The 22,708-nt window shown below is 37.7% G+C and overlaps 1 protein-coding gene across 7 annotated transcripts in view; it reads left to right on the top strand.

Annotated features, from left to right (window-relative positions):
- Window positions 1–22,708, top strand: part of ITGA4 (integrin subunit alpha 4) — an 80,663-nt gene that overhangs the window by 6,266 nt on the left and 51,689 nt on the right. For all 7 annotated transcript variants that reach the window (XR_200669.3, XR_006602491.1, XR_006602492.1 and 4 more), the window contains exons 3-10: window positions 12,870–12,976; window positions 13,071–13,200; window positions 14,935–15,002; window positions 16,391–16,520; window positions 18,034–18,119; window positions 18,792–18,854; window positions 18,948–19,085; window positions 22,415–22,526. Coding sequence is in view for 4 of the 7 variants with exons in the window: in XM_004768948.3 (XP_004769005.2) it covers window positions 12,870–12,976; window positions 13,071–13,200; window positions 14,935–15,002; window positions 16,391–16,520; window positions 18,034–18,119; window positions 18,792–18,854; window positions 18,948–19,085; window positions 22,415–22,526 (834 nt within the window). In the remaining 3 variants the exon portion in view is untranslated. The remainder of the gene's footprint in view (window positions 1–12,869; window positions 12,977–13,070; window positions 13,201–14,934; window positions 15,003–16,390; window positions 16,521–18,033; window positions 18,120–18,791; window positions 18,855–18,947; window positions 19,086–22,414; window positions 22,527–22,708) is intronic.

Raw genomic sequence — 22,708 nt, 5'->3', positions numbered from 1 at the left:
TCGCCTGCATGAAAAAAACCACTAACTTTTTAACAGGTGCTTTCCAAGTGTCTGTGCATAAGTGAATAGGACTTTCACTTTTCTTTTCCATACCTAGTGCTGCATAATTACTAGACCTTTAAGGTTCTTGCTGGTACCTCTCTTTTCTTTACCAGAAAGAACAATGATCCATCACAAGTTGGTCATCATTATTCCCCTTTAGATTTCTTTCTAGAATTAAATCACCCTAGCCAACCTCAGGGCTTATTTTACACAACCTATTTAGAAGAGATTAACTAGCATTGCATCATTAAACTAATGATTACCTCATTCTCACTTCTGCCTGATTTGCAGGAATTATTAGCTTAACATTAAAAGGCAAACCTCACACTGCTGAAACTTCAAAAATGTTCTTGATAACATTTCTTCATCATTTGCAATACTCCTTAAATTGTACCTTATGAAGCTGAGACTGATACACTCTGGTCATTTTGAAAAATTGCCCCTGAACATAGTTTCTAATTATGCAGAAGATCAAGACAGAGAGCTTCATTAATAAACTATCATTTAAGAGAATTAAGTTTCCTGATTTCCAGCAATTTCCCAAACTCCATCTCTAAAAGAACAGTTTCCACCTAATTTGAGAGCTGAGGTTTTCTAAATGCATTTCATTTTTGCCTTAAGTTTACCTGATCACTGAGTAATATTCCTAATGACTCCAAATATCTCCGAAGGCAACAATCCTAGAGCCAGATGTGGCAATCCATTGTACGTGTGGGTCATTTATTCATTCCTTCCTTTGCTGAAGGGTGCCAAAGGGCCAGAAACTTGGACGTTGAAAAGAAACATGGTCTTTGCCCCGAGAGGGGTTAGAGTCCGTAGGATAGGTTATTAAAGGAAAGCATGGTGAGAGATCTAATTAGGGAAATAAGGTGGTGACTTCCTGGGGGATTGATGTTCAAGTGGAGGACTGAATAACTATCAGAAGTTAGCCAGAAGAGGAGGTTTATGGTAAAGGGTGCCCGGCAGAGCAAACAATGTGTGCAAAGACCCTGGTCTGTGAGAGCATGGCATCTTTGAAACAAAAGAGGAATGCATACAATTGGAATGTGGGGTGTGAAGTGGATGGTCGTTGGGAGAGCTAAGCAGGGATTATTTTTGTACAACCTTGTGAGCTCTGGTTAAACTGTGTCAACTTTCCATTGGTAGTTCAAGCTGGGGAGTGACATGATCAGATCTGTGTTTTAGATACCTCTGGTTGCAGGGTAGGGAATGCTTCGGAGTACATGAGTCAGGGCTGAAAGTAGAGAAACAATTGTAGTAAGGTTTTGTTTTAATTTAGGCTACATGTGATAAGTGCTTGTTCTAAGACTGTGGCAGCAAGAAAGAGCAAATACAGCTATTTAGAGGACAGACTCAACAGGACTTGGTAATTATTAAGTGAGAGAGATAAAAGGGAAGAAGGTTTCAAAGATGTTACCCAAGGTTCAGACTTGAGCTGTTGGATGTAAGATGGTGCTGTCCACGGAAGACATGGGAATAGATATCTGATAATCAGTTGGATGTGTGAGGCTGGGGGGGGGGCAGGGGAGGTCTACATGGCAGTCTGTGGAGTTGTGGCTCAAATGGTTAAGCGTCTGCCTTCAGCTCTGGTTGTGATCCCAGGGTCCTAGGATCGAGTCCACATAAGGTCCTTGCTCAGCTGAGAGCCTGCTTCTTACTGCTCCCCCTGCTTGTGCCCACTCTCACTCTCTCTTTCTGACAAATAAGTAAAATCTTAAAAAGAAAAAAAAAAGAATACCAGCGCTCAGGATACCTGGTTGGCTCAATCGGTTAAGCATCTGTCTTCAACTCAGGTCATGATCCGGGTCCTGGGATCAAGCCTGCCTTGGGAATCCCTGATCAGCAGGGGTGCTGTTTCTCCCTCTCTCCCTCTGCCCCTCCCCTCCAACTCATGCTCTCTCATATGCTCTCTCTCTCTTTCAAATAAAAAATAAAATCTTAAAAAAATAATATCTGTGCTCATCCTAAATAAATAAAATCTCTGCAGGTGGGTCTAGATAGCTGTGACATTGTGATTTATAGTAAGAAATATCATTTGGTCAGGATGCCTGGGTGGCTCAGTGGGTTAAGCCTCTGCCTTCAGCTCAGGTCATGATCCCAGGGTCCTGGGATTGAGCCCCGCATCAGGCTCTCTGCTCAGCAGGGAGCCTGCTTCCCCCCACTTTCTCTCTGCCTGCCTCTCTGCCTACTTGTGATCTCTGTCTGTCAAATAAATAAAAATCTTTAAAATTAAAAAAAAAAAAAGAAATATCCTTTGGTCTTATTCACTGTTTCTGGCACAGAGCTCTTAAAACTCTTGGAATTTTCTAAGTGAAGAGAGCTACAAAGATGTCTTTTGTGAGTGAGGTGGCTTTGGGACCCCATGTAAGGATGGGGCTGGTTACTAGTGGAACCAAACATGTGATTGGAGAGTTGGGACTTTTCATCCCACCCCCTAACCTCCAGATGCAGAGATGAGCGGGGCATGGAATTAATCACCAATGGCCAGTGATTTCATCAGTCATGTGTCTATGTAAAGAAGCTGCTATAAAAACCCAAAAGGACAGGGCTGGGAGAGCTTCTGGATTGGTAAATCCAGATGGAGATTCGGGGACTCATGGAGAGCTCAGAGAAAGTGCCAGTTCCATACCCTTCCCCATGCGTTCTCCTGTGTATCTCTCCCTCTGGTTGCTCTTGAGTTATATCCTTCCATAATAAATTTGTTATCTAGGAAGTAAAATGACTCTCTGAATCCTGTGAGGTGCTCTAGCAAGTTAATCAAACCCAGGGATGCCGTAGTTGAAACTTCTGATAGTCAGTGGTTAAAAGTAAAGGTGACAACCTGGCCTTTTAATGGACATCTGAACTGTGTGTGTGTGTGTGTGTTTTGGGAATGGGACAGTTTGTAGGAATGAATCCTTAACCTTTGGGATCTGATACTATCACCAGATAGAGTCAGAATTGAGTTGAATTGTAGGGTACCCAGTGAGGGTCAGAGAATTGCTTGTTGGTGGAAACCACTTCCCCCAAGCCACACACACACACACACACAATGAAATTGAATACAGAACCCTTAGTAGGACATTAGAGTTTCCAAAGGTCCCCAGATGATACCCATATTCATCCATGGTTGAAAACAACTGGAGAAGGAAAGAGGAGCCTGATAAAAGTACTGAGAAGAAGCTAAAGGGTAGCAAGGAGATCAGGTCAGTGCGGCATTATCAAAGGATGAGAGATCTTGAGAAGAGATGAATGGTTGGCAGTATCAAAAGTTGCCAAATGGTCAAGCAAGGTAAGAACTTAGAAGGTTTCATAGGCTATAGAGAGAAATAGTTAATGAGTAAGCTTAGTAAGTCCAGTTTTAGTGGCGAAGCCAGATGGCAGAGGGTTGAGAAGTGAGGAGTAAGAAAATACTGGTAGCAAGTGTCAACAACACTTTTATCTGGATTCTTCCTTCATTAATTAAATACATTTTATTGGTTACTTACGCTAGGTAGCAGGAATAGAAAGTTGAGTAAGACATGGCTGAAGCCCTTAAAGAATTCACACTAGATGACAAGAGAGACAGGTAAACATTGGATCATTAATGATGAGAATATGTATTAAACGTGATGATAGAGATACAGTGGGGAGAAGAAACTGTTTGAATAATGACAGAAGGTTTCCTGGAAGAGCAGACACCTGATTAGTAGAGCCAGTTCTGGCTAGTTTTGATGAGCAGATAGTAAAAATGTGAAATGGATGGATACATTCATCAGATTTGGGTGATTGCTCTCCTGTACACTTCAGCTCCATTTCCAGAAGTCTGGGCCAGTCTTGGGTTCCAAAGATTCTTCCTTCTCACACCAGACAATCTGAACGATAATACACACATCTGGGACAGGGAGCTTAGAACTGACCATCTTTAAAAATGGGGATTTTTTCAAAGGGGCATGTGCACCCGAATGTTTATAGCAGCAATGTCCACAATAGCCAAACTATGGAAAGAACCTAGAAGTCCATCAACAGGTGAATGGATAAAGAAGATGTGAGATATATATATAATGGAATACTATGCAGCCATCAAAAGAAACGAAATCTTGCCATTTTTGACGACGTGGATGGAACTAGAGGGTATTATGCTTAGTGAAATAAGTCAGTAGGAGAAAGACAACTATCATATGATCTCCCTGGTATGAGGAAGTGGAGATGCAACATGGGGAGGTTGCGGGGGTAGGAAAAGAATAAATGAAACAAGATGGGATTGGGAGAGAGACAAACCATAAGAGACTCTTAATGTCACAAAACAAACTGAGGGGGGTTGAGGGGAGGAGGGTAGGGAGAGGGTGGTCAGGTTATGGACATTGGGGAGGGTATGTGCTATGATGAGTGCTGTGAAGTGTGTAAACCTGGCGACTCACAGACCTGTACCCTTGGGGTTAATAATACATTATATGTTTATAAAACAATTAAAAAATTTAAAAATTTTTTAAAAATTTTAAAAATGGGGATTTTTAAAAATATTTAAGACAGCTGGAAACATCAAATTAGAATATGGAAGTAGACTTAAAGTGTTCAGTAATGCAGTGTGTTTGTTCTGATGCCCCCAAGAATTAAAAACAAAAAAAGGAATCTTTTTCATATAAATTATTTGGAGGTCTCTAACTCACAATAAATATGTTCAGAAAATAGCATGTAGGGGAGGCTTGTTGGTTTACGGGTATGATTCTCACTTTGGGTGCCAGAGAAATAGCATGTAGACTTAGTTGACAGATCTCTTTTATAGGAAAAACTGTGTGAAATGGGTTAGGCATGTCCTTTCAAAACTACACCTTATGTTGAAGATTCTTTCAAAGTATACCCTATGTTTGTGAAATTTTTCTAGGTTTACCTCACTTGATACCATTCTTGTTGACTTGTGAAAGTTTTTTGGTATTCTTTAGAGCATGATTATTTTGTCTACAAATCATTGTCTAACATATTATCCCATCCTTTAAACTTTGGACAGAGACATGTCCTCTGACGTCTATAACTCCTCATCTCAGTCTGAGCCTAATAATGCCATAGGATTCTGGACTGACTCTTATTTCTCTCATATACTTCATACCTCACATCTTCCTGACCTCCTCCATCCTAGCTTGTAAATTTCCAAACCAAGCCCAGTGCTTCAATAATGACCACCTACTGTTAAGTGAGAGCAGGTTTCCCTAGAGGTGTTTTTTTTTTTTTTCAGTTTACATTTTTGTATTGTTCTTGTTTCAAAAACACCCAAAATTGTATCCATCTATGAGTGATAGTTTTTCAAATTAATCTATAAGTCTAAGAGATTAATTGAAAACCATGGAAATAGAAAATTTTCCTTCCTTGTTTTCTAACATTGGAAATTAGTGTCATGGAGTAGGTTATTATAGAAATAGAGTTTATATAGGTTTATGAATAATATCAGTCTTTGGATTCTTTCCTTGCCTCACAGGAAAAAGTACTAATAGCCATCATTGTGACATAGTATAGGGTGATGGTTGACAGCATCTACCTGAATCCTTCCTTCCCCACTTATTAGAGGTGTAACTTTGGGCAAGATGCTTAGCCACCCTTTGTTTCAGCTTCTCCATCTGTGCAGTTTGGATTATGATAATATCTGCTCATAGGAATGTAATGAAAATTAAATGAGTTACTATTCATGTTTACATGGAATTAAAAGTGTGCTTGGGTACATAGGAAGCATGTAATAAATATTAGTTATTATTGTGGGAGGAGAACCTAAACCTAGAATTAAGCTCACAAGTGACCTGGTTTTCTAGAATTTTGAGGTCTAGTGATGACTGAGGATCAACCCTGATTTATAAAATTGCAGCCCTAAAACTTGGCTCTTCTGCTTGGGGACATCTACCTCTGTGTTGAACTCTTTCTGAATATAATCAAGTAAAATAAATAAAATGTATAAACTAAAAAAGGGATATTAAATAAAATGAAACAGAGGACTGACACCACCAGCTTTTCAGGCCTACGATTCTGAGCTCTTTCTCACCTATACTGCTCATGGTTACTAACCATTATGAGATCTGGACTAGGAAGGCTGAGAATATGAAATGTAAATACATGTCTTTTTAGAAAGAACATACTTTGAGACTAATTTCTAATTTTGATGTTTACTTTGATCTTTGACTCTTTTGTGCTTATTTTGATATCTTGACTCCAGAGAAGCTGGAGGAAACAGTCCTGTAAGTTCAGTATTCTCACGTCCCATGTCTTCTCCAAAATTTGGCATTTTACTTTTCATGACCTAAAATTATTGTTACTGCTGTTGAAATCATAAGCATCACTGCTGTCTTTCAAAAAATATCACCACTGTGTTTTATTACGTATGTGGGAAAAGTACATCATTTAATGTAGTGAACATAATGGACTTAATAGTAATTAGAATTTGATAAGAAAAACTACAAGAAGGGGCCACTTGGCTGGAAGAGCTGAAGGCTGGCTGGCTAAATCTCGCAGCGCCGTGAGCGCCCTCTGCTGGTACAGTTTAAGTCAGCACAACGTGGAGATGCTGTGGAGCAGAGGCATTTCCCATTTAATGAACATCTACTAGGTGCCAGGAAGTCTTGTAGCCACAGGGCAAATTTTCTATGATTCCCATAACCCTGCAATGGTAGATCTGATCATCTTCACAGTTAAATTGAATTTCCACTTTTAATCTCATATGTTTTTCTAATATTCTGAATTCAAATAGAGGAAGGAATTGTACAATTATTTGTACTCAGTAATTATTGTTTCTACAAATAAAAATATCCTAAATAAGTGACTCTTTATAGAACATAGAATAAAACAGTGTTCATCCATGTCTCAGAATTATTTAAGAAAAAATTGAGATATATAGGACTCATCTTTCAATGGAAAAGAACTTCACCTTTAAAAAAAGGAATTGGTCTTTTCCTGAAACGTAAAATTTCGTCATGTTTTTGAAAGATCAGATAAGTGTGTATGTTATTGTAGTAGCTGGAAAGTCAGACTGAGAATGCCAGTCAAATGTCTGAGCCGATGGGGAACCCACAGCCCCATGACTCAGGCAGATAAACCAAACATGTCATTGCATCCAAAAGTCCCAGGCTCCTTCACCCACAAAATATTTCACTCAAGCTGTCAGCAAGTTGTAGGAAGAAGGACTTGGAGTCTGATCTTTCCCCATGGGCATTCCTCAGTGGCAATGCCAAAATACCAAGAACCGATCTAAATTGAGGAAAAGGGCAGGGCGAGAGAGGGACCCAATAAGTGCCATCTTTCTTGAGCACTAGGAAGTTGACTGAATAGCCTGTGGGCAGATTTGTGATATTGTGCACATTTGACGGTGAAACAGAAGACTTAGAAAGTGAAATTGATGTCAGTTCATTCATATCTCTGAAATAGAGATATGAATAGAGTCCTATTGTATATGCGATAGAGTATTAGGAAGTAACAGAGATCTTTGATTTCTGACAAGTTCTTGGTTTTTTATTCTGACCCTTTTCACTAACCAGCCCCCCGGATTCAAGGAAGTTACTTTACTTCCTTCAGATTTAATTGTCTCCTCTAGAAAATGGAATTGATAACAGTCCCCTGCTGCTGCTGTGAAAATTAAAAGACTTAAACATGAATGATGAGGCCTGGCAGTGATGGGCCACAAATATTTTACGGAGGAGGATATATGACATGCCATATGTGCAGTTTAATCATGTTTAGCTTAATCCTTAAAATAATAATAATGTCAACATCGACGAACATTTGCCTGCTTCCTCTGCTAGGCTCTGGCCCAAGCACTCCGCGGGTATCTCATTTACTCCTCAAGATGCTCCCAGGAACCCTCTGACGTAGATACCTCCTGCGGGCCCCAGCTGATCCTCCATCTTAATTTGTCCTACTCCCGGATCACACTCCGTAAAGATCTTCAAACCTGCAAATGTTGTTTCCCTTCAGACCATCTGTTACTATCTTAAAACTGAAGAGAATAATATTTTGGAGAAGCAGAGACAAATAGAAGTGAAGGAAGAAGACCTCTCCAAAGCTTAAATCCCTGAGAATTTGGTGAAAAGTTCGCAGACATAACTTCCTAAAGGATTTTTGTAACGGTCAATGGATTAGAGAATCCCTCTCTATATTTCGTTCCTGCCTATTGTACATAACGTCCCATTCTGTGCTGTGGACATGCTACAGTCAACAAAGTAGTCCATCTGCCCTCATGGAGGGGACATTCAGGAGTGAACAGCTAGTCTTCTGTAGTGTCTGTCATATTTGGCACTCAAAATATACATCGCATCACTCGGAGCAATGAAACTAAAACTGGTGATGTGTATAACAATCAAGAAAGGGTTGGAGAAGAATGGACCAAACTGACTTTGTACTAGCAGCCTTTGTAGTCACCTGACAAAATGAACTGCTCATTCACATTTATAGACATGTGTACAGACTGATACAAAATCCACAGATGGAAATAAAAAACTGAAGTAAAAAGCATACATCTTTTATTTTTTAAAAAAGGAATAAAAATAAAATAAATAAATAAAAATGAAATTTTAAAAAAGGAAAATGAAAAGTGGGTGTAATTTTTAAAATAAAGAATATGGTTTATTTTTAATATCTACTGGGAAAATGCATTCAGCTGTGCTAAGATTAGTCATTCTACTTGTACAAAAGCGTGGGAAATGATCACGTTAATTTCTGCTGACCTCTTTTATGTTAAACCATGTAAAGTCCTTTTTCAATTATGAAGCTGATTTGATTTACTAAGAGTTTAGATTAGAAATGTAGGAGCTGGATTGAAAACCAGATTATAAATCATTTCAGTGTAACATTTGGATAAAATTTAAAGATAATCTGAATTTATTTATGATGTCCTGTCAGGGAAATTCAAGAGAATTAACTTTCTCATGACAGTTCTAAAAATAATCATTTCTGACCACATTAGAAATACTGTATTTCCACATGAAGAAAGTTTGCCCAACATTTCATATCCTATTTTGATATCTAGCTGAAACCAAGGAGGACAAAAAAAATTACAATTATTTTAAAAATGGAGTGTTGTCAAAGACGATGTAATATAGGAGAAGGCATTACCCTTTACATTGTAAAGCACATGTTCCGTTGCACATGGACACCTGTCGGGGGAGCTTTTCAGAAAATTCTTAGGTCTGGGTCTTAATCCGGATGCATCAAATATGCGGCTCCAGAAGTGGAGCCCAGGTGTCGGTACTCGTTCTAAACTCCCCCCAGGTGATCCTAATGTCCAGTTGCGGCTGAGAACCACGTTCTAGAGGAGTGACCTCGGGCAAACAAGGTTAAGGGAAAGTTCTGAAGACGGCCCTGAGCAGGAGCTGATGATGCAGATGGTTTACCTCTTTGTCAGGATTCTGCGAGCACTACAGAAGAAAAGGCTAAAAAGTTCCTTGAAATTAAGTAAAGCCCCAGAACGGCAGTGGTGAGTGACTACTAGGCCGTTCTTTGAACTAATCCTGTTTGGATCAGAGCTGAAAGTATTGGGGTATTACCGTCTCTATTGAGTGCTGCCTCTGCAGCAACAGCACGTCAGGCAGTGGGCAGGAGAAACCCCTATGAACGTGTGTGTTTGAGCCCTTATCAGAATTAGTTTTTATTCCTTATGTGGGAGAATAATTGTTTCATGACTTTGTGAAATTTCTTCATGCCCATGCATTCTTCCTTTTGTGCACATCTTAGGATACAAAAGCACAATAGAAGAAACTTAGTCAAACCACAGTTGAAGCGTGGAGCTGTTTTTTAACTTACCCCATTATCAGCACACATTTCTGGGCTGTGTGTTGAGGGGGCATGAGGGTGAACAAGATGGGGTACTAGCCATGATGAATTAGGTTATTATTAAGTCCTAGAAGTAGGATCATTGCAAGGAAAGGAATGTAGTCGTGTTCGCCGTCACCAGAGAAACAGAGCCAGTAGGGTCGGTAGGTGGTAGCTGGGTAGATAGATCGGAGATTTATTATAGGAATTGGTTCCATCCCTGAGGAGGCAAAGTCCCATGATCGGTAAGCTGAAGAACCAGGAAACTGGACAATGTCATTCAGGTCCAAGGCCTGAGCAGCAGCTGGTGGGGAGGGAGGGGGTGATTGGTGTATGACCCAGAGGTCCGAGAGCTTTGCAGACACAGACACGGAGAGAAAAACGCTAGAGCGAAGTGACCTTGAGAAAGTAGGAACATGAGTGGTTTGGCTCTCCTGTATGAGACTCTGAGCAATGAAGATTCCCTGGTGTCACTTGGTAGGCCTGATGTGCTATGGAATCATGTACGGCCCCAGAAAACTGCTTAACACCATAGTTTCTGTGGTTATCATTGTAAAATTTACAGCTGAAAGAGCTGAGTTAGGAAACAGGTACTAACAATTGACCTATAGAACTCTTTGGCCCTTTTCATCAAGCAGTTTACGTGATCTTTTGTGGCTCTGTGTTTATTTGAACTCCAGGATGGCGTCTCTGGAACAGTAAATTTGTTTCTAAATATTGGGTATAATTGATGGTGTAATCGTGATGAAAGTGCCCATGAAATATGCCACATTTGAGGAGCACTGAGATGTTGTTTTTGACCTCCTTTTTCTCTTAACCTAAATTTTCCTCTTGCTCAGCTGCCTTAGTTAACCAAGGGACAGTAATTTTAGAAGGACTTTGGTATTTTCCGGGAAGATATTTTACTGAAGTGTCTGTTGTGATAAGTAACAGGAATTTCACCTTTGGGTAGACAGTCTACCATTTATCCATTTTGACATTAGTAAAAAAAAAAGTTTAAATAACTGGCAGTCTCGGTGAAAAGTCCAAACCGAACATGGCATCACAGTGAAAGTTAAAGTTTTGTGTATGTCACTTTTCACTTTCCTTCCATTGTGTTGGCATCATGAACCACAGACCTTCCCCACCCAGCACTCAGAGTTGTCTTTATCCCCTCCTTTGCTCTCTTTCTTCCTTTCTTTTTTCCCTTTCTGTAATTTTTTTAAAAGATTATTTATCTGAGAGAAGGAGGGAGAGAGCACAAGCAGGGGGAGAGGCAGGGAGAGGGAGAAGCGGGCTCCCTGCTGAACTGGAGCCCAGCACAGGACTTGATCGGAAGACTCTGAGATCATAACCCGAGCTGAAGGCAGCTGCATAACCCACTGAGCCACCCAGGCGCCCCCTTTGTTAATTTTAACAAAGAAGCCTTATGTTTCCATCTGGACCACCTTTTCTCAAGGTTTGGGCTGTAGCGAACTCCCTTTTCATGCCAGGCTGACATTGCTTATCAACCCCAGCATTCTGTTTTTCAGAGCTCTTCTTCCTTGTTCTCAAGTCCAGTGCTCCCGCCAGCTGCTACCAATCGGCGGAAGTAGTCCCTATTCTATAAGAAATCTGGCCAGAAAAAACGTATGCAGGTTCTATTGTAATAAGGTCCCAGACCCTGAGGATCACCTGGGGGGGTAGTCTGGGCCTCACCTGGACCTACTGAGTCAGAATCTTCAGGGAAGACACCAGGAAACTTTGTTCAGTTCAGCTGCATTGACGCGTTTTGCTGTTTGTCCTGAACAACATTTTGGATAAAAAAAATGTATACACAAACATCTTTCTATTCTTCCTGGAAAACAAAATTCCTCCTGGAAAAACTACATGTCTCTAGGACCTTTACTGCAACTAACGTAACTTGCAAAATACCAGCCTTATGTACATAGGTGTAAATGAGGAGTTTGCCCAGGAAGCTTTATCTAGAGATCAGGGTTCTAGGAGACAGTGTGCCAAATGATTTAGAGAATGGTCACTATAAATGTATGATACCATGGTACCAGTGACTGGTGTTCAAAATTAAGTAAAGGAACCCGAGTTCCGCACCCTTAGCCAGGCAGCCTGATGCAAATGCAGTTCCCTTTGGAATTAAGCTCAGGTGGAAGGGAACTGTCCCAGGGCAATTGAAGGGGGTGGGAATGAAGTCAGCAAAAAAGGATTCTGAGGGTACTACATCTTACTCTCCCCCCAAATCCCTTTTTAAAAATCACGTTAATGGGATCCCAGCTAGAAAGCAAAGAAGTTGCTCTAGCAAAAGAAAAAAAAATTACCTTTGGAAAGATCACTTTTCCTGGTACAGTTTAGAAGCGCTCTGTTGCCCAGCAGGAATATTGACCTTTGGCTTTTTGGCTCTTTGTATATGCCAAAATGCCTTCTGGTGTGTTTTATTTACTACTAAAATAATCTGTTTTTTCAGGTCTTTTTTATTTTGTTCAATATAGTCATCATAAACTAAATGTAAACCATAGGGCAGTTTGTCTTAAATGCTAGGGATTATTAATATGCTGCTTAGACACAGCGACTTTCCCTGTGCTTGTTATCACCTTCCAGCTTCTATAAACTGAGACTTAAGCACTGGGGGCCATATTGTTCTCATTTTCCCCCTAAAGTCTCAACCCAAGAAATGTCTTTAAAAGTGCTCAGGCAATATTGCCTGTAATGCTAGACACATGATCAAAACAAAGGTGCAATTTCTTTGCCGCAGAGGACACTGCAGCTGCTTCTGCACAGCCCGTGTTAGGTTAAACTGGTCTCTCACCACCTCCTTCCCCTAACCACCCCCCCCAGTCATGTTGGTCACCCATCTCCCCAGGATGTTACCTGCTAGAGGTCATTTCTACAAACACAAAACACCAGATGTGAGAACCGTCCTGTTGCCCTGCATAACTCACCGTTACCCCCATCCTGTGCGCCAAGTAAAAGGTGACAGAGAAGGCGGCATCAAGGGCATCTTGTACATGGCTGAAGGAGAAAACTTGGGGATAAGCATGTTTATTATCTCTGCTGTCTTAGAATAACATGGTTTCAAGATAACTAATGATACAATGTATCTTCAAATGCTGTAGGTAGCCCTAATGGAGAACCTTGTGGAAAGACTTGTCTGGAAGAAAGAGACAATCAGTGGTTGGGGGTCACGCTTTCCAGACAGCCGGGAGAAAATGGATCCCTCGTGGTAGGTTATTAGGGTTTGTCCACTGGTAACACTGTCGATTCAGATATTCTGGGTGTGATGTTCACATCATTTGGTCTACTTTTGTTTTATTTAGACTTGTGGGCATAGATGGAAAAATATATTTTATATAAAGAATGAAAATAAGCTCCCTACGGGTGTTTGCTATGGAATGCCCTCTGATTTACGGACAGAACTAAGTAAAAGAATAGCTCCATGCTATCAAGGTAAGGAATCATTTTTATTTTAACTGGATCAAGAGAAACAAGTGAATGCCTTTAATTTTTTTTTTTAATTTTCAATTTTGCATGTACAGAGGATGGGGGATAGACCTTTAAAATAGCTGTATTCTTTTTTAACTACTCGAGTATTTTTTTTTTTTTTTACTCAATTGCTATAGTAGCTGCAAAAAAAAGTGCTTTATGTTTTTAGGAATAGAAATTTGTCCAATTACATTTGAATAATTCTAGAATGTAGTTGATAATTATCCACTTTTACATTAAATATATTTTTAATTCTGTAAAAGTCTAATGCTCATCATATACCAGACACTTAAAGTCATGAAATTATGATTGAAAATTTGAGATTATAAAGTCTGACAAGAACGCTGAGACCTATTTAGATTTTTTGCTTTATCTTTAGCTTCCAAGAATATTCAAAGATTCAATATAAGTGTAAGCAAATCTTTCCCATTCACTGTGCCTTTTTTTTTTTTAATTCGCATGCATTCCTTGATAAGGAATTGGTATCTTAAGTTTGAAAAGATTTCCCGTGAACATTCTAGGCCATAAGTAATAGTAGTACATGCAGAGAGCTAGGACATAAGCAGTTAAAGTGGGAAAAATTAGGGGTGAATGTCAACAGAGCATTAAAACAAATCTGTAGCAGAACTAAAATTCTAAAAATATGTCTTTGGAGAACTCAGAATTAAATATGTATATATTCCATTTTCCACTTTTTTCTAACCAAGATGATTACTACAGTATTCAAAGAATATTTCTATTATTTGACAAAGTTTTGACCATGTGTGCGAATTCATATGGGGGGGGGTCCTCTGTGGTGTGTGATGTCTAAGAAAAGCTCATATAATATTTCTAATTTGCCTTTGAGTGTTAAGAATACAAAAGGTGAATTTTTAAATTATTAATTGAAATAAAACTCAGTCTAGTGTTCTGTGTATTTTCATTCTCTTTTTCTTAATGGTTTATAGTTTATACTTTAAAACATTTTCAGAGTAGAGTTTTTTTATTCATATACCCCCAGCCACATTCTACAAATAATTCAATATGGAGTAAACTTATAGTACCTAAAACAATTGGGAAATGTATTTAAAAAAGGGGGGGGGGATCTAAAAGGAGTGAAAAATCATGGCCAGGACTAGTATTTACAAATGACTTAACAATTTACTTAGTTTTTCTGGTTAGCAAAGCCAAAACAAACATGTGGTCCTGATTCTTATTTTTATAGAGTTTGCTTAGGTCAGTTCTTTAGGAGAAGCAGGGTTTTGTCTTCCTAGTAAGTTCCAAAAGCATCCGGTGCATGAAGGCTTTGTAGTATGAGACCCTCCATCTCCATGCAGATCTTAACTCCCTCTTACATTCAGCTGGGCACAATTTAGGAAGCCTATTTTAAATGCAAACCTGGACGGGGAGCTACAAGTCCTACATCTATCTTAGATATGCACTTGACAGTGGTTTTGAGTGTATGCTGCATGTTCCTCCCATGAAAAAGAGGTAGAGGTCCATCTTTTTATTGCTGTTTTGGAAGGATATCTTTGCGGATTAATATGAAAGATTTGTGATATTACATTTTATCAAAGTGATGATTTTAAAGATGAGATAGTATAAAATATAGACCTTAAAAGGTCTATTTGTAAGGATTTGGAAGATTAACAAAATTATGCAAATTTTACCTATTTTTTTTTCAATGAAACCCTGAGTTGTTTTTCTACTTCATTTTAGATTATGTGAAAAAATTTGGAGAAAATTTTGCATCGTGTCAAGCTGGAATATCTAGTTTTTACACAGAGGTAACAGTCCAAAAAACAGCCTTTAAATGTTTACATATTGGATTTTGATTCTTAAGATTGAGACTGTGATATTATGCTTTACAGTTAATAAAAACTGTCTCTTAAAATTGAGTGTATTACAACTTAATTTTTATTACTCAGTATTCCACATATAGTTTGAAAAAAGGTTAATATTTAAGATGACTGTATCATGTAAGACCAAATAAAAGTCTACACTAAAGAATACTACTTGCATCAAGAATTGTTTTTATTATGTTCAATTAGCCCACGTGTAAGTACATCATTAGGTTTTGATGTGGTGTTCGATGATTCATTAGTTGCATATAACACCCAGTGCTCATCATTTGATGGGAATCAAAAGTAGCTATTGTTATTTGCTTTAACATAGATGTTTAAAATTTCCATCCAGATATGTTACTTTTAATTACTAGTTGAGGGAGAAAAGCATATGAATCAACATCTTTCATTTAAATTATTAGAAATAAGAGATTTAAAAATTTATTGTCTTAAGTTAGACATGTTCACAAGCTCTGTTTTTTTTCTCTAACACTCAAGGATATACAATCAAATATCATAGTTGTATCCAACCCCCAAATCTCCCAGTTTTCCTTCAAAACCCATTAAGAATTTATGACTGTTTTCTGAATCTGTGGTCAAGCTGTATCAAGCCTTGGGTCAACAATTTCTATAAATATTATTTACTATGTTTTTTTTTTAAAAAAAGACTTTATATTTAAATTGACCTTTATAAGAGTTCAGTATTGTTTTGGAAAGGTAGAAATAGGTTAAATACGTTTGGTTGCTAAAAGCTTTAATATTTCACTGAATATATCTGTTCATTCTAACTTTCCTTTTGTTTCCTTTTCCTAAATTTGGATTTATCACCTAATATGCCCCCAAATTCCACTGGATTTCTTTTTTTCTAAGCTAATATTGTTAAGAAAATGTCAATGGCTCTTTGCAAATAGGAATAAATTAAGTCCACTTTTTACTCTTTGGCAACATGTGATTCTCTCCATAATAAACACTAATGAATTACCCAGATACCGTTCACTTTAACAGAAACCACACTGCCTGTCTCCTAGAAGCTTAGTCTAGTATTCCATGATTCTTGCTTCAATTTTAAAGTCCACTGCTAAGTGACTGAAGTGAGAGTTTCTTTTCTGAAATTGTGCTTGTAACAGGCAAAAATATGTTAACTGACTTCTTTTGGCTTTTTTCAGATATGTTTTTAAATTCATCAAATTTCAGATTTTAAAAATGTATTATAAAAAGATTCTCATCATTATTTACTTAAACTGTATATCTGGAGGAGGTTTGGGGTGGATTAAACTTTGAGTTGGTAATAAATTGTTTTTTATTTTTTGTTTTTTGTTTTTGTCTTACAGGACTTAATTGTGATGGGAGCCCCAGGATCATCTTATTGGACCGGCTCTCTTTTTGTCTACAATATAACTACAAATAAATACAAGGCTTTTTTAGACACAAATAATCAAGTTAAATTTGGAAGTTACTTAGGTACTGTAAAAATTGACAAACTCTAATCATCTCAGTCTTACAGATATAAGTTTCCCTTGTGATTACTAATCTCTTCAAAAGATCAAACTAGCCAGTAGCAATTAAAAAGTTCAGTAACTATTGCTTTAAGGATATAATCTATGAAACTTAATACTTTACATATTTAAATTACAATCATTACTATATAGTTAGACTAGAATTCCTGCTTTAGTTTACTCTTGCAAGCTTGTATCTTTATGCAGTCAACTTGTTACTGTAAAGGTTGCATCTGTTGAGTGCTTACCATATCCCAGGAACTTGTGTAAGCACTCCGCATTCATTTAATCATGTATGAGTAAGTGTAGTTTCTTAAAGGGCCAAGTGAAAGTCATTTGGGCTGTCGACAGCATTCTAGACAATGGGTAACATTATGAAGCATGCGGATCTAAAAACAGCTCATTGACCTTCGCCTCATAAGTTCTTAGAATATTTCCCAGAGTTTATTCTTATCTTCTTTCCCTCCTCTTCCTCCTCCTCCCCTTCCATTTCCTCCTCCTCCTATGTAATAGGACACTTTAGAGTCTATATTTCTATAGAAATGCAAACTTTTCCTGGTTTAATTAATTCCTCTGTTACAGTGAAAGGGATGTTTTTCCTATAGCTTCTTAGGAAATACAGATTTAAGTGACTTGCTTTGAATGTAAGCAGCCTATACCCAGAAATGATTACAATAAGAAAAAGCAGTATTTTTCCCATTCATACAGTAAGGATTCATTTCCAAACAGAGGGAATTCATTTATAATTCAACATTTACTTGTTTATGGTTGAGGGCTATCTGGAAGTGTTATAAGAAATGTAATTTGGGGGTGTCTGAGTGGCTGAATCAGCTAAGCATCCAACTCTTAGTTTCAGCTCAGGTCATGATCTCAGTGTCCTGGGATCAAGCCCCACTTTGGGCTCTGCACTCAATAGGGAGTCTGCTTTAGGATTTCTCTCCCTCTCTCTCTGCCCCTCCTCCTGCTCCTGTGCATGCTTGCTCTCTCAAATCTTAAAAAAAAAAAAAAAAAAAAAAAAGTGACTTGGTATTATGCCTTTTGTCATATAATAAAATATTTTACCTTTTGTGTCATAATACAGTTTTGTTACAATAAGATTTCATGGAGAAAAAGTTGAAATTTAGGAAGTTCTTTTACTTAGAGTTTAAAATGTTCTATTTTAGATACCCAAAATATTTGGGTTGTAATCCTAGAAGCTAGCATTTCTTGGCACTACATAGACACTAACCAAATGTAAAAGTGCTGTCTTTAATTTCTAGGTCTTGGACATGTAAGCCATGAGCCTAGTTTCATAACACATAATAATTGCTTAAAGCATAGACTAAATGACCAGTTTTGAATATTGCTAAGCTAAATATTCTTAAAACTGTTTAGTCATTTGGAGTTCAGTCTCAATTATTCCTATGAATGGATTTGTGATGATGTAGTTTACGCATTGCAAATGATAATTCTTCCTACTTTTCTCCACTTGTTTGAAGGATACTCAGTAGGAGCTGGTCATTTTCGGAGTCCACATACAACTGAAGTAGTTGGAGGAGCCCCTCAACATGAACAGATTGGTAAAGTAAGAATTACATTTTTATTTCTTTATTTCTACACCAAGTTTCAACAGGATTGCTGGAGAGATGAGATAATAAAGGAGGAACTGCCAAAATGGTAAGAAGTGAAAGCTAGTCATGATGAGCTGTGCTCTGCATTTCGTGGTGAAATTGCTTTCAGATAAAAATCTATTAGAAGAGCTTTAAGGAGAAATTCTACAAGTCAAATGAGGCTTTTCTTTCTTATGAGTAAATTGTCCCTGAAATAAAATGATCTCAAGGTGTCCAGGGAATGGATTAACTGGTTCACATGTTTATAGATGATGGGATATTGAGATAGCTGCATGTTTTGGGGTTAAGACCAGAAAAGAAGATGTTATTTCTGGTTCTGGTTTTTGTTATGTTATTGTGTAGACATGACCAAACTTTTCTGAGCCTTACTTTGAAAAGTGAGGCAAACAACACATGCTGTGCCTTTGGGGATCGATACCATCATTTTTGGAGAAGACGGTTTGGCAAGGAAGTCCTGTTGATGAGAATGTGCTCCCCCTAAACCTTTTGAATCCCTCTGAAAAGGATTTTCAGAAGTCCATTTAAACTGTTAACACGTTATGAAAATTGATGTTTGGATCCCCTGAAGAATTTTTTTTGTAATGTGATAGCAGTCTGAGTTTTTCTAATTCCTTTCCCAATTGCAGGCATACATATTCAGCATCGATGCAAAACAACTAAGTATCTTACAAGAAGTGAAAGGAAAAAAGGTAACGTCTCCACCTTCAGTATCACTGAGGGCTTTTGTGAATAACCCTGCATTTTTTGTCCTGGTGACTGGATCTGGTTTTGTTTTCGGGCAGCTTGGCTCTTACTTTGGAGCTTCTGTGTGTGCTGTGGACCTCAACGCAGATGGCTTCTCAGACCTACTGGTGGGAGCGCCCATGCAGAGCGTCATCAGGGAGGAAGGCAGAGTGTTCGTGTATGTCAACTCTGGCTGGGTGAGTCTGATCATTCACCAGCTGGAGGCTCTTGATGGGATTATGAGAGAAACTGAAGCTCTCCTTCTTCCAGAGTTCTGCATCTAGATTCTTAGGTTAATTTTACTGATGAAAGTAAAAACTCTGGTATTGTACTAAATGCTCTAAAAATGTAACAATGCTGGGGGATGGGAAGCTATTGATATTCCAGAAGCAGGAGATGAATTGTTCTGATTTTTTCTACTCACATCTTGGCCTTTAAATAGTTGAAATTTCTTGTTTTCTTCAAATAGTTGAAATTTCTAGCTTTATTATGGTCCAAGTCTAATTTGAAAGAATGATTTTCATATGTCCCTCAAAATATGGATTTATTATTGGTTCTGTTGTGAATGTCTTTAATTAAAAATATTACTAGAAGAAGATAAAGTATAAAATGCTTTTATTGACTTGAAAACAGTAAGAAACAAGATGTGTTTTGATAAAATGTTAGTTTGCACGATTTTTGTAGATGATATTGCTAATAAGAATATAAAATGGGCATAGTTTATTCCAAAGTAAATACAGTAGTTGTAGAACTAGATAATCACCGCTTACAGTTGAGGTTTAAATTATGGGGGATATTGTGGAGTGGAAACTGACCACTTCAAAATTCAGTTTAAAGAGTTTGGCTGACCTTATCTTGTCAGTCTTTCTTGGCATTAAATGAAAACAAAGAATTGATAGGGCCCTAATGGGGTTGTCTTGGTCTGTTCCTTTAATTAAAGAGTAAGAAGGGATTTGTGAGAAAATTGGGTCATTTCTTAAGGCACAGGATTTTTAATCAGGATACAACAAAGTAAAATCTGTTTCAAGAAGGTATTTGTAATCTTAATGGGTTTAGAGCATTTAATAAGTTCCTATATTAAGCATCAGACTAAACATTGTACAATTCAAAAGAGAAATGCTGTCTTATAAAACTGAGATTTTCAAAGTTCCAAATATAGAACAGCAAAGTTATATATGAACTGGGATTTCTATAGACTGTGTTTAAACTTAAATTTAGTAGTAAAGTCATACCATTTACAAAGCAATCATTCATATGTCCTTAATAGCAATATTAAGCTTTACTTTTTTTTTTTTTACATAGACATTTCACATTTCCCTATCCATAAATGGTCTTCTTATATTAGCTATATCCTCATTCTGCATACTTTTCCTTCTCTTTGTAAAGTGTTTCCATAAAGCTTAGTTACAATTTATCATCTATACCTAAAATCGGGAGACATATGATCTTTTTTTTCTCATCGAAATCCTAAGCAATTCTGCAATTCTAACAAGAAAAGACAGATTAAAGTGTATCTCTTTTGTTTAAAGGACAAGTAAAGAGCCCTACCCCTAAGGCTACCCTCCTGTTCTTTGCTCATGCCTACCCTGAGCCACCACTGTTGAACCATAGGGTAATTTCGTAATTGACTTTAGCTTTTAACACCTCTGACATAGGTGACCTTTGTTCCCTTCTAACTTCCTATTTGTTAACTCTCTAAAATGGCACTAACCATTCCCTAGCATTATATTACCTATTTATTCATCTGGTTTGATATTGTCTATTTTTCTAATGGAGTATAGACACCGTGTGGAGAAGAATCTTCCATCTTGTTTACTGCTGTTTCTTTAGGGTTTCAAAGAGTAGTGGAGAAATGGGTGCTCAGTAATTGTTTTTGAATGCTCAAGAGAGAATGATACTTGAATGAATCTTGCTTCCACCTACTTCTATTAAAATAACTCTCAGACATCCCCCAAAGAACTCTTGGTCACTGTTCTCTGACTGGAGAATACTTGAGGAGTGATCACCCCTTCTTGAAACCCTCTTCCTGGGAACTCCAGTGCCATTCCATTGCTTTAGGTCTGTACCTTCTCATCCTCCTGGAAGCCCTTTCACCCTTTTCCCTTATTTAGGCATTTCCTTGAGCCGAGCCCTCTTATCTCTTATTTCTTGATAAAAATCATTTACTGTTTCTGGTGCCAATGATTCTGTCTATAGAGATGATTCATTAAAAAGAAATAAATAAACACTTAGTGGGTATCTGAAATGGAACAAATACTATGAAAATAGCTGAGAATAATCTTAGTCCTGACCTCTACGACCTCAGGTTGAGAAAAAGACCTAAACATGAGAGTAAAGAATTGAATACAACATGGTAAATAGCACATTAGTAGCATGTACAAAACAGAAGCAGCAATTCACTGTGGTCGAGAAGGATTCACAGACAAGTACTATTTGAACAAGACAAGTTTAGGAGTTTTGTAGTTGGAAAATAAAAGGTGAAGGGTGTTTCACAATCACAAGCAGAAGAACTTGAGTGTGATTCGGGAATGCTGAGTAGACTTGTTTAAGAAGAGGAAAGGATCCTCTATGATGAGTAGTGAGTAGATTTTTTTCTTACTACAAAGGAGTGACATGATCAGAGTTTGGAAAGAGGTCTGGTAGTTGTTCTTATAATGACTCATTATTGCAATATATTGAATGTCTTAATGTAGTAACTCATCTTCTAACTTAAGAGATAGCAGTTGACCAATTCATGTTTCATTGCTATGGTTCCATTGCTACGGTTCCAAAGGCCAGCTTCATTTGTGCCAGCTCCTCTGCACTGAAACCTTCAGTAGCTTCCTATTCTCTAACTGAAAGTAAATTTCCCTTAGAATTCAAAATACCACACCTTAACACTCCCATCTGATTTTTTTTATCTCCTTCATTATACATACCTTTTATAATAGCCAAGTTCTTTGGAATTTGTTTTGCTGATCGTACTCTCTATATATCAAAATTATGTCCACCCTTCAGTAGCCACCTTGAAGGTCATCTCTTATGAAATATGACCTTGCTTTCACAATTAGATATGCTGTCCTTGCTTCTTGATGATACCAAGTAGTTTGTACTTGAGTCATTTACATGTTTGTGCTAAGCCTTCCCTGTAACCGGGCTTCTTCAGAAGGGGAGTATGTCTTATAGACACACTGCCTTCTTCTCTTTTGCCTGTTCACTCTTTGCATAGTGTATTGCCTTTAGTAGGAACTCAATAAATATTTGCTAAATTGAATTATCAAAGTGATTTATTGGATTTTCAAAGCTAGGGATCATGAGTTTGACAATTTTTATGTCCTCTGAGCTCTAATCATACTATTATATGTGTTGACATACTTGATAAATATTTATTGAATTGAACTGAGATGTGTGTACTAAAGCTCAGTCTGTAGTTTGTCCAACTTGTTTGAAGCATTAGAAAAAAATCCATATCCAATTACAACGGTAAATCATGTGTAAAGTTGTCAGGGAGTGTTATGATGACACTTTTCTCCCCTTTTCTGTCTAGGGAGCAGTAATGAATGAAATGGAAACAGAGCTCATTGGAAGTGACAAATATGCTGCAAGATTTGGGGAATCTATAGTTAATCTTGGTGACATTGATAATGATGGCTTTGAAGGTAATTAAAAGAATCTAATTCAGTATTTGATTTCTGCTTTGAAAATGATACACGGAAGAGAATAGGAGTGGGGTTTTAGGTCATTTGCCGTTCTCCAGAAAATGGAGCCAGAATATTACACTGTTTATTTTCTTTTTAGTGTTACATCTGACTGCTCCTCACTTGTCAGTTATTGATTCTTA

This window comes from Mustela putorius, unplaced genomic scaffold (assembly GCF_011764305.1).
Source record: "Mustela putorius furo isolate JIRA1106 unplaced genomic scaffold, ASM1176430v1.1 tig00003869_pilon_pilon_pilon, whole genome shotgun sequence".
Classification (NCBI taxonomy): Eukaryota; Metazoa; Chordata; class Mammalia; order Carnivora; family Mustelidae; genus Mustela; species Mustela putorius.
This window is presented reverse-complemented; position numbering and strand designations above follow the sequence as displayed.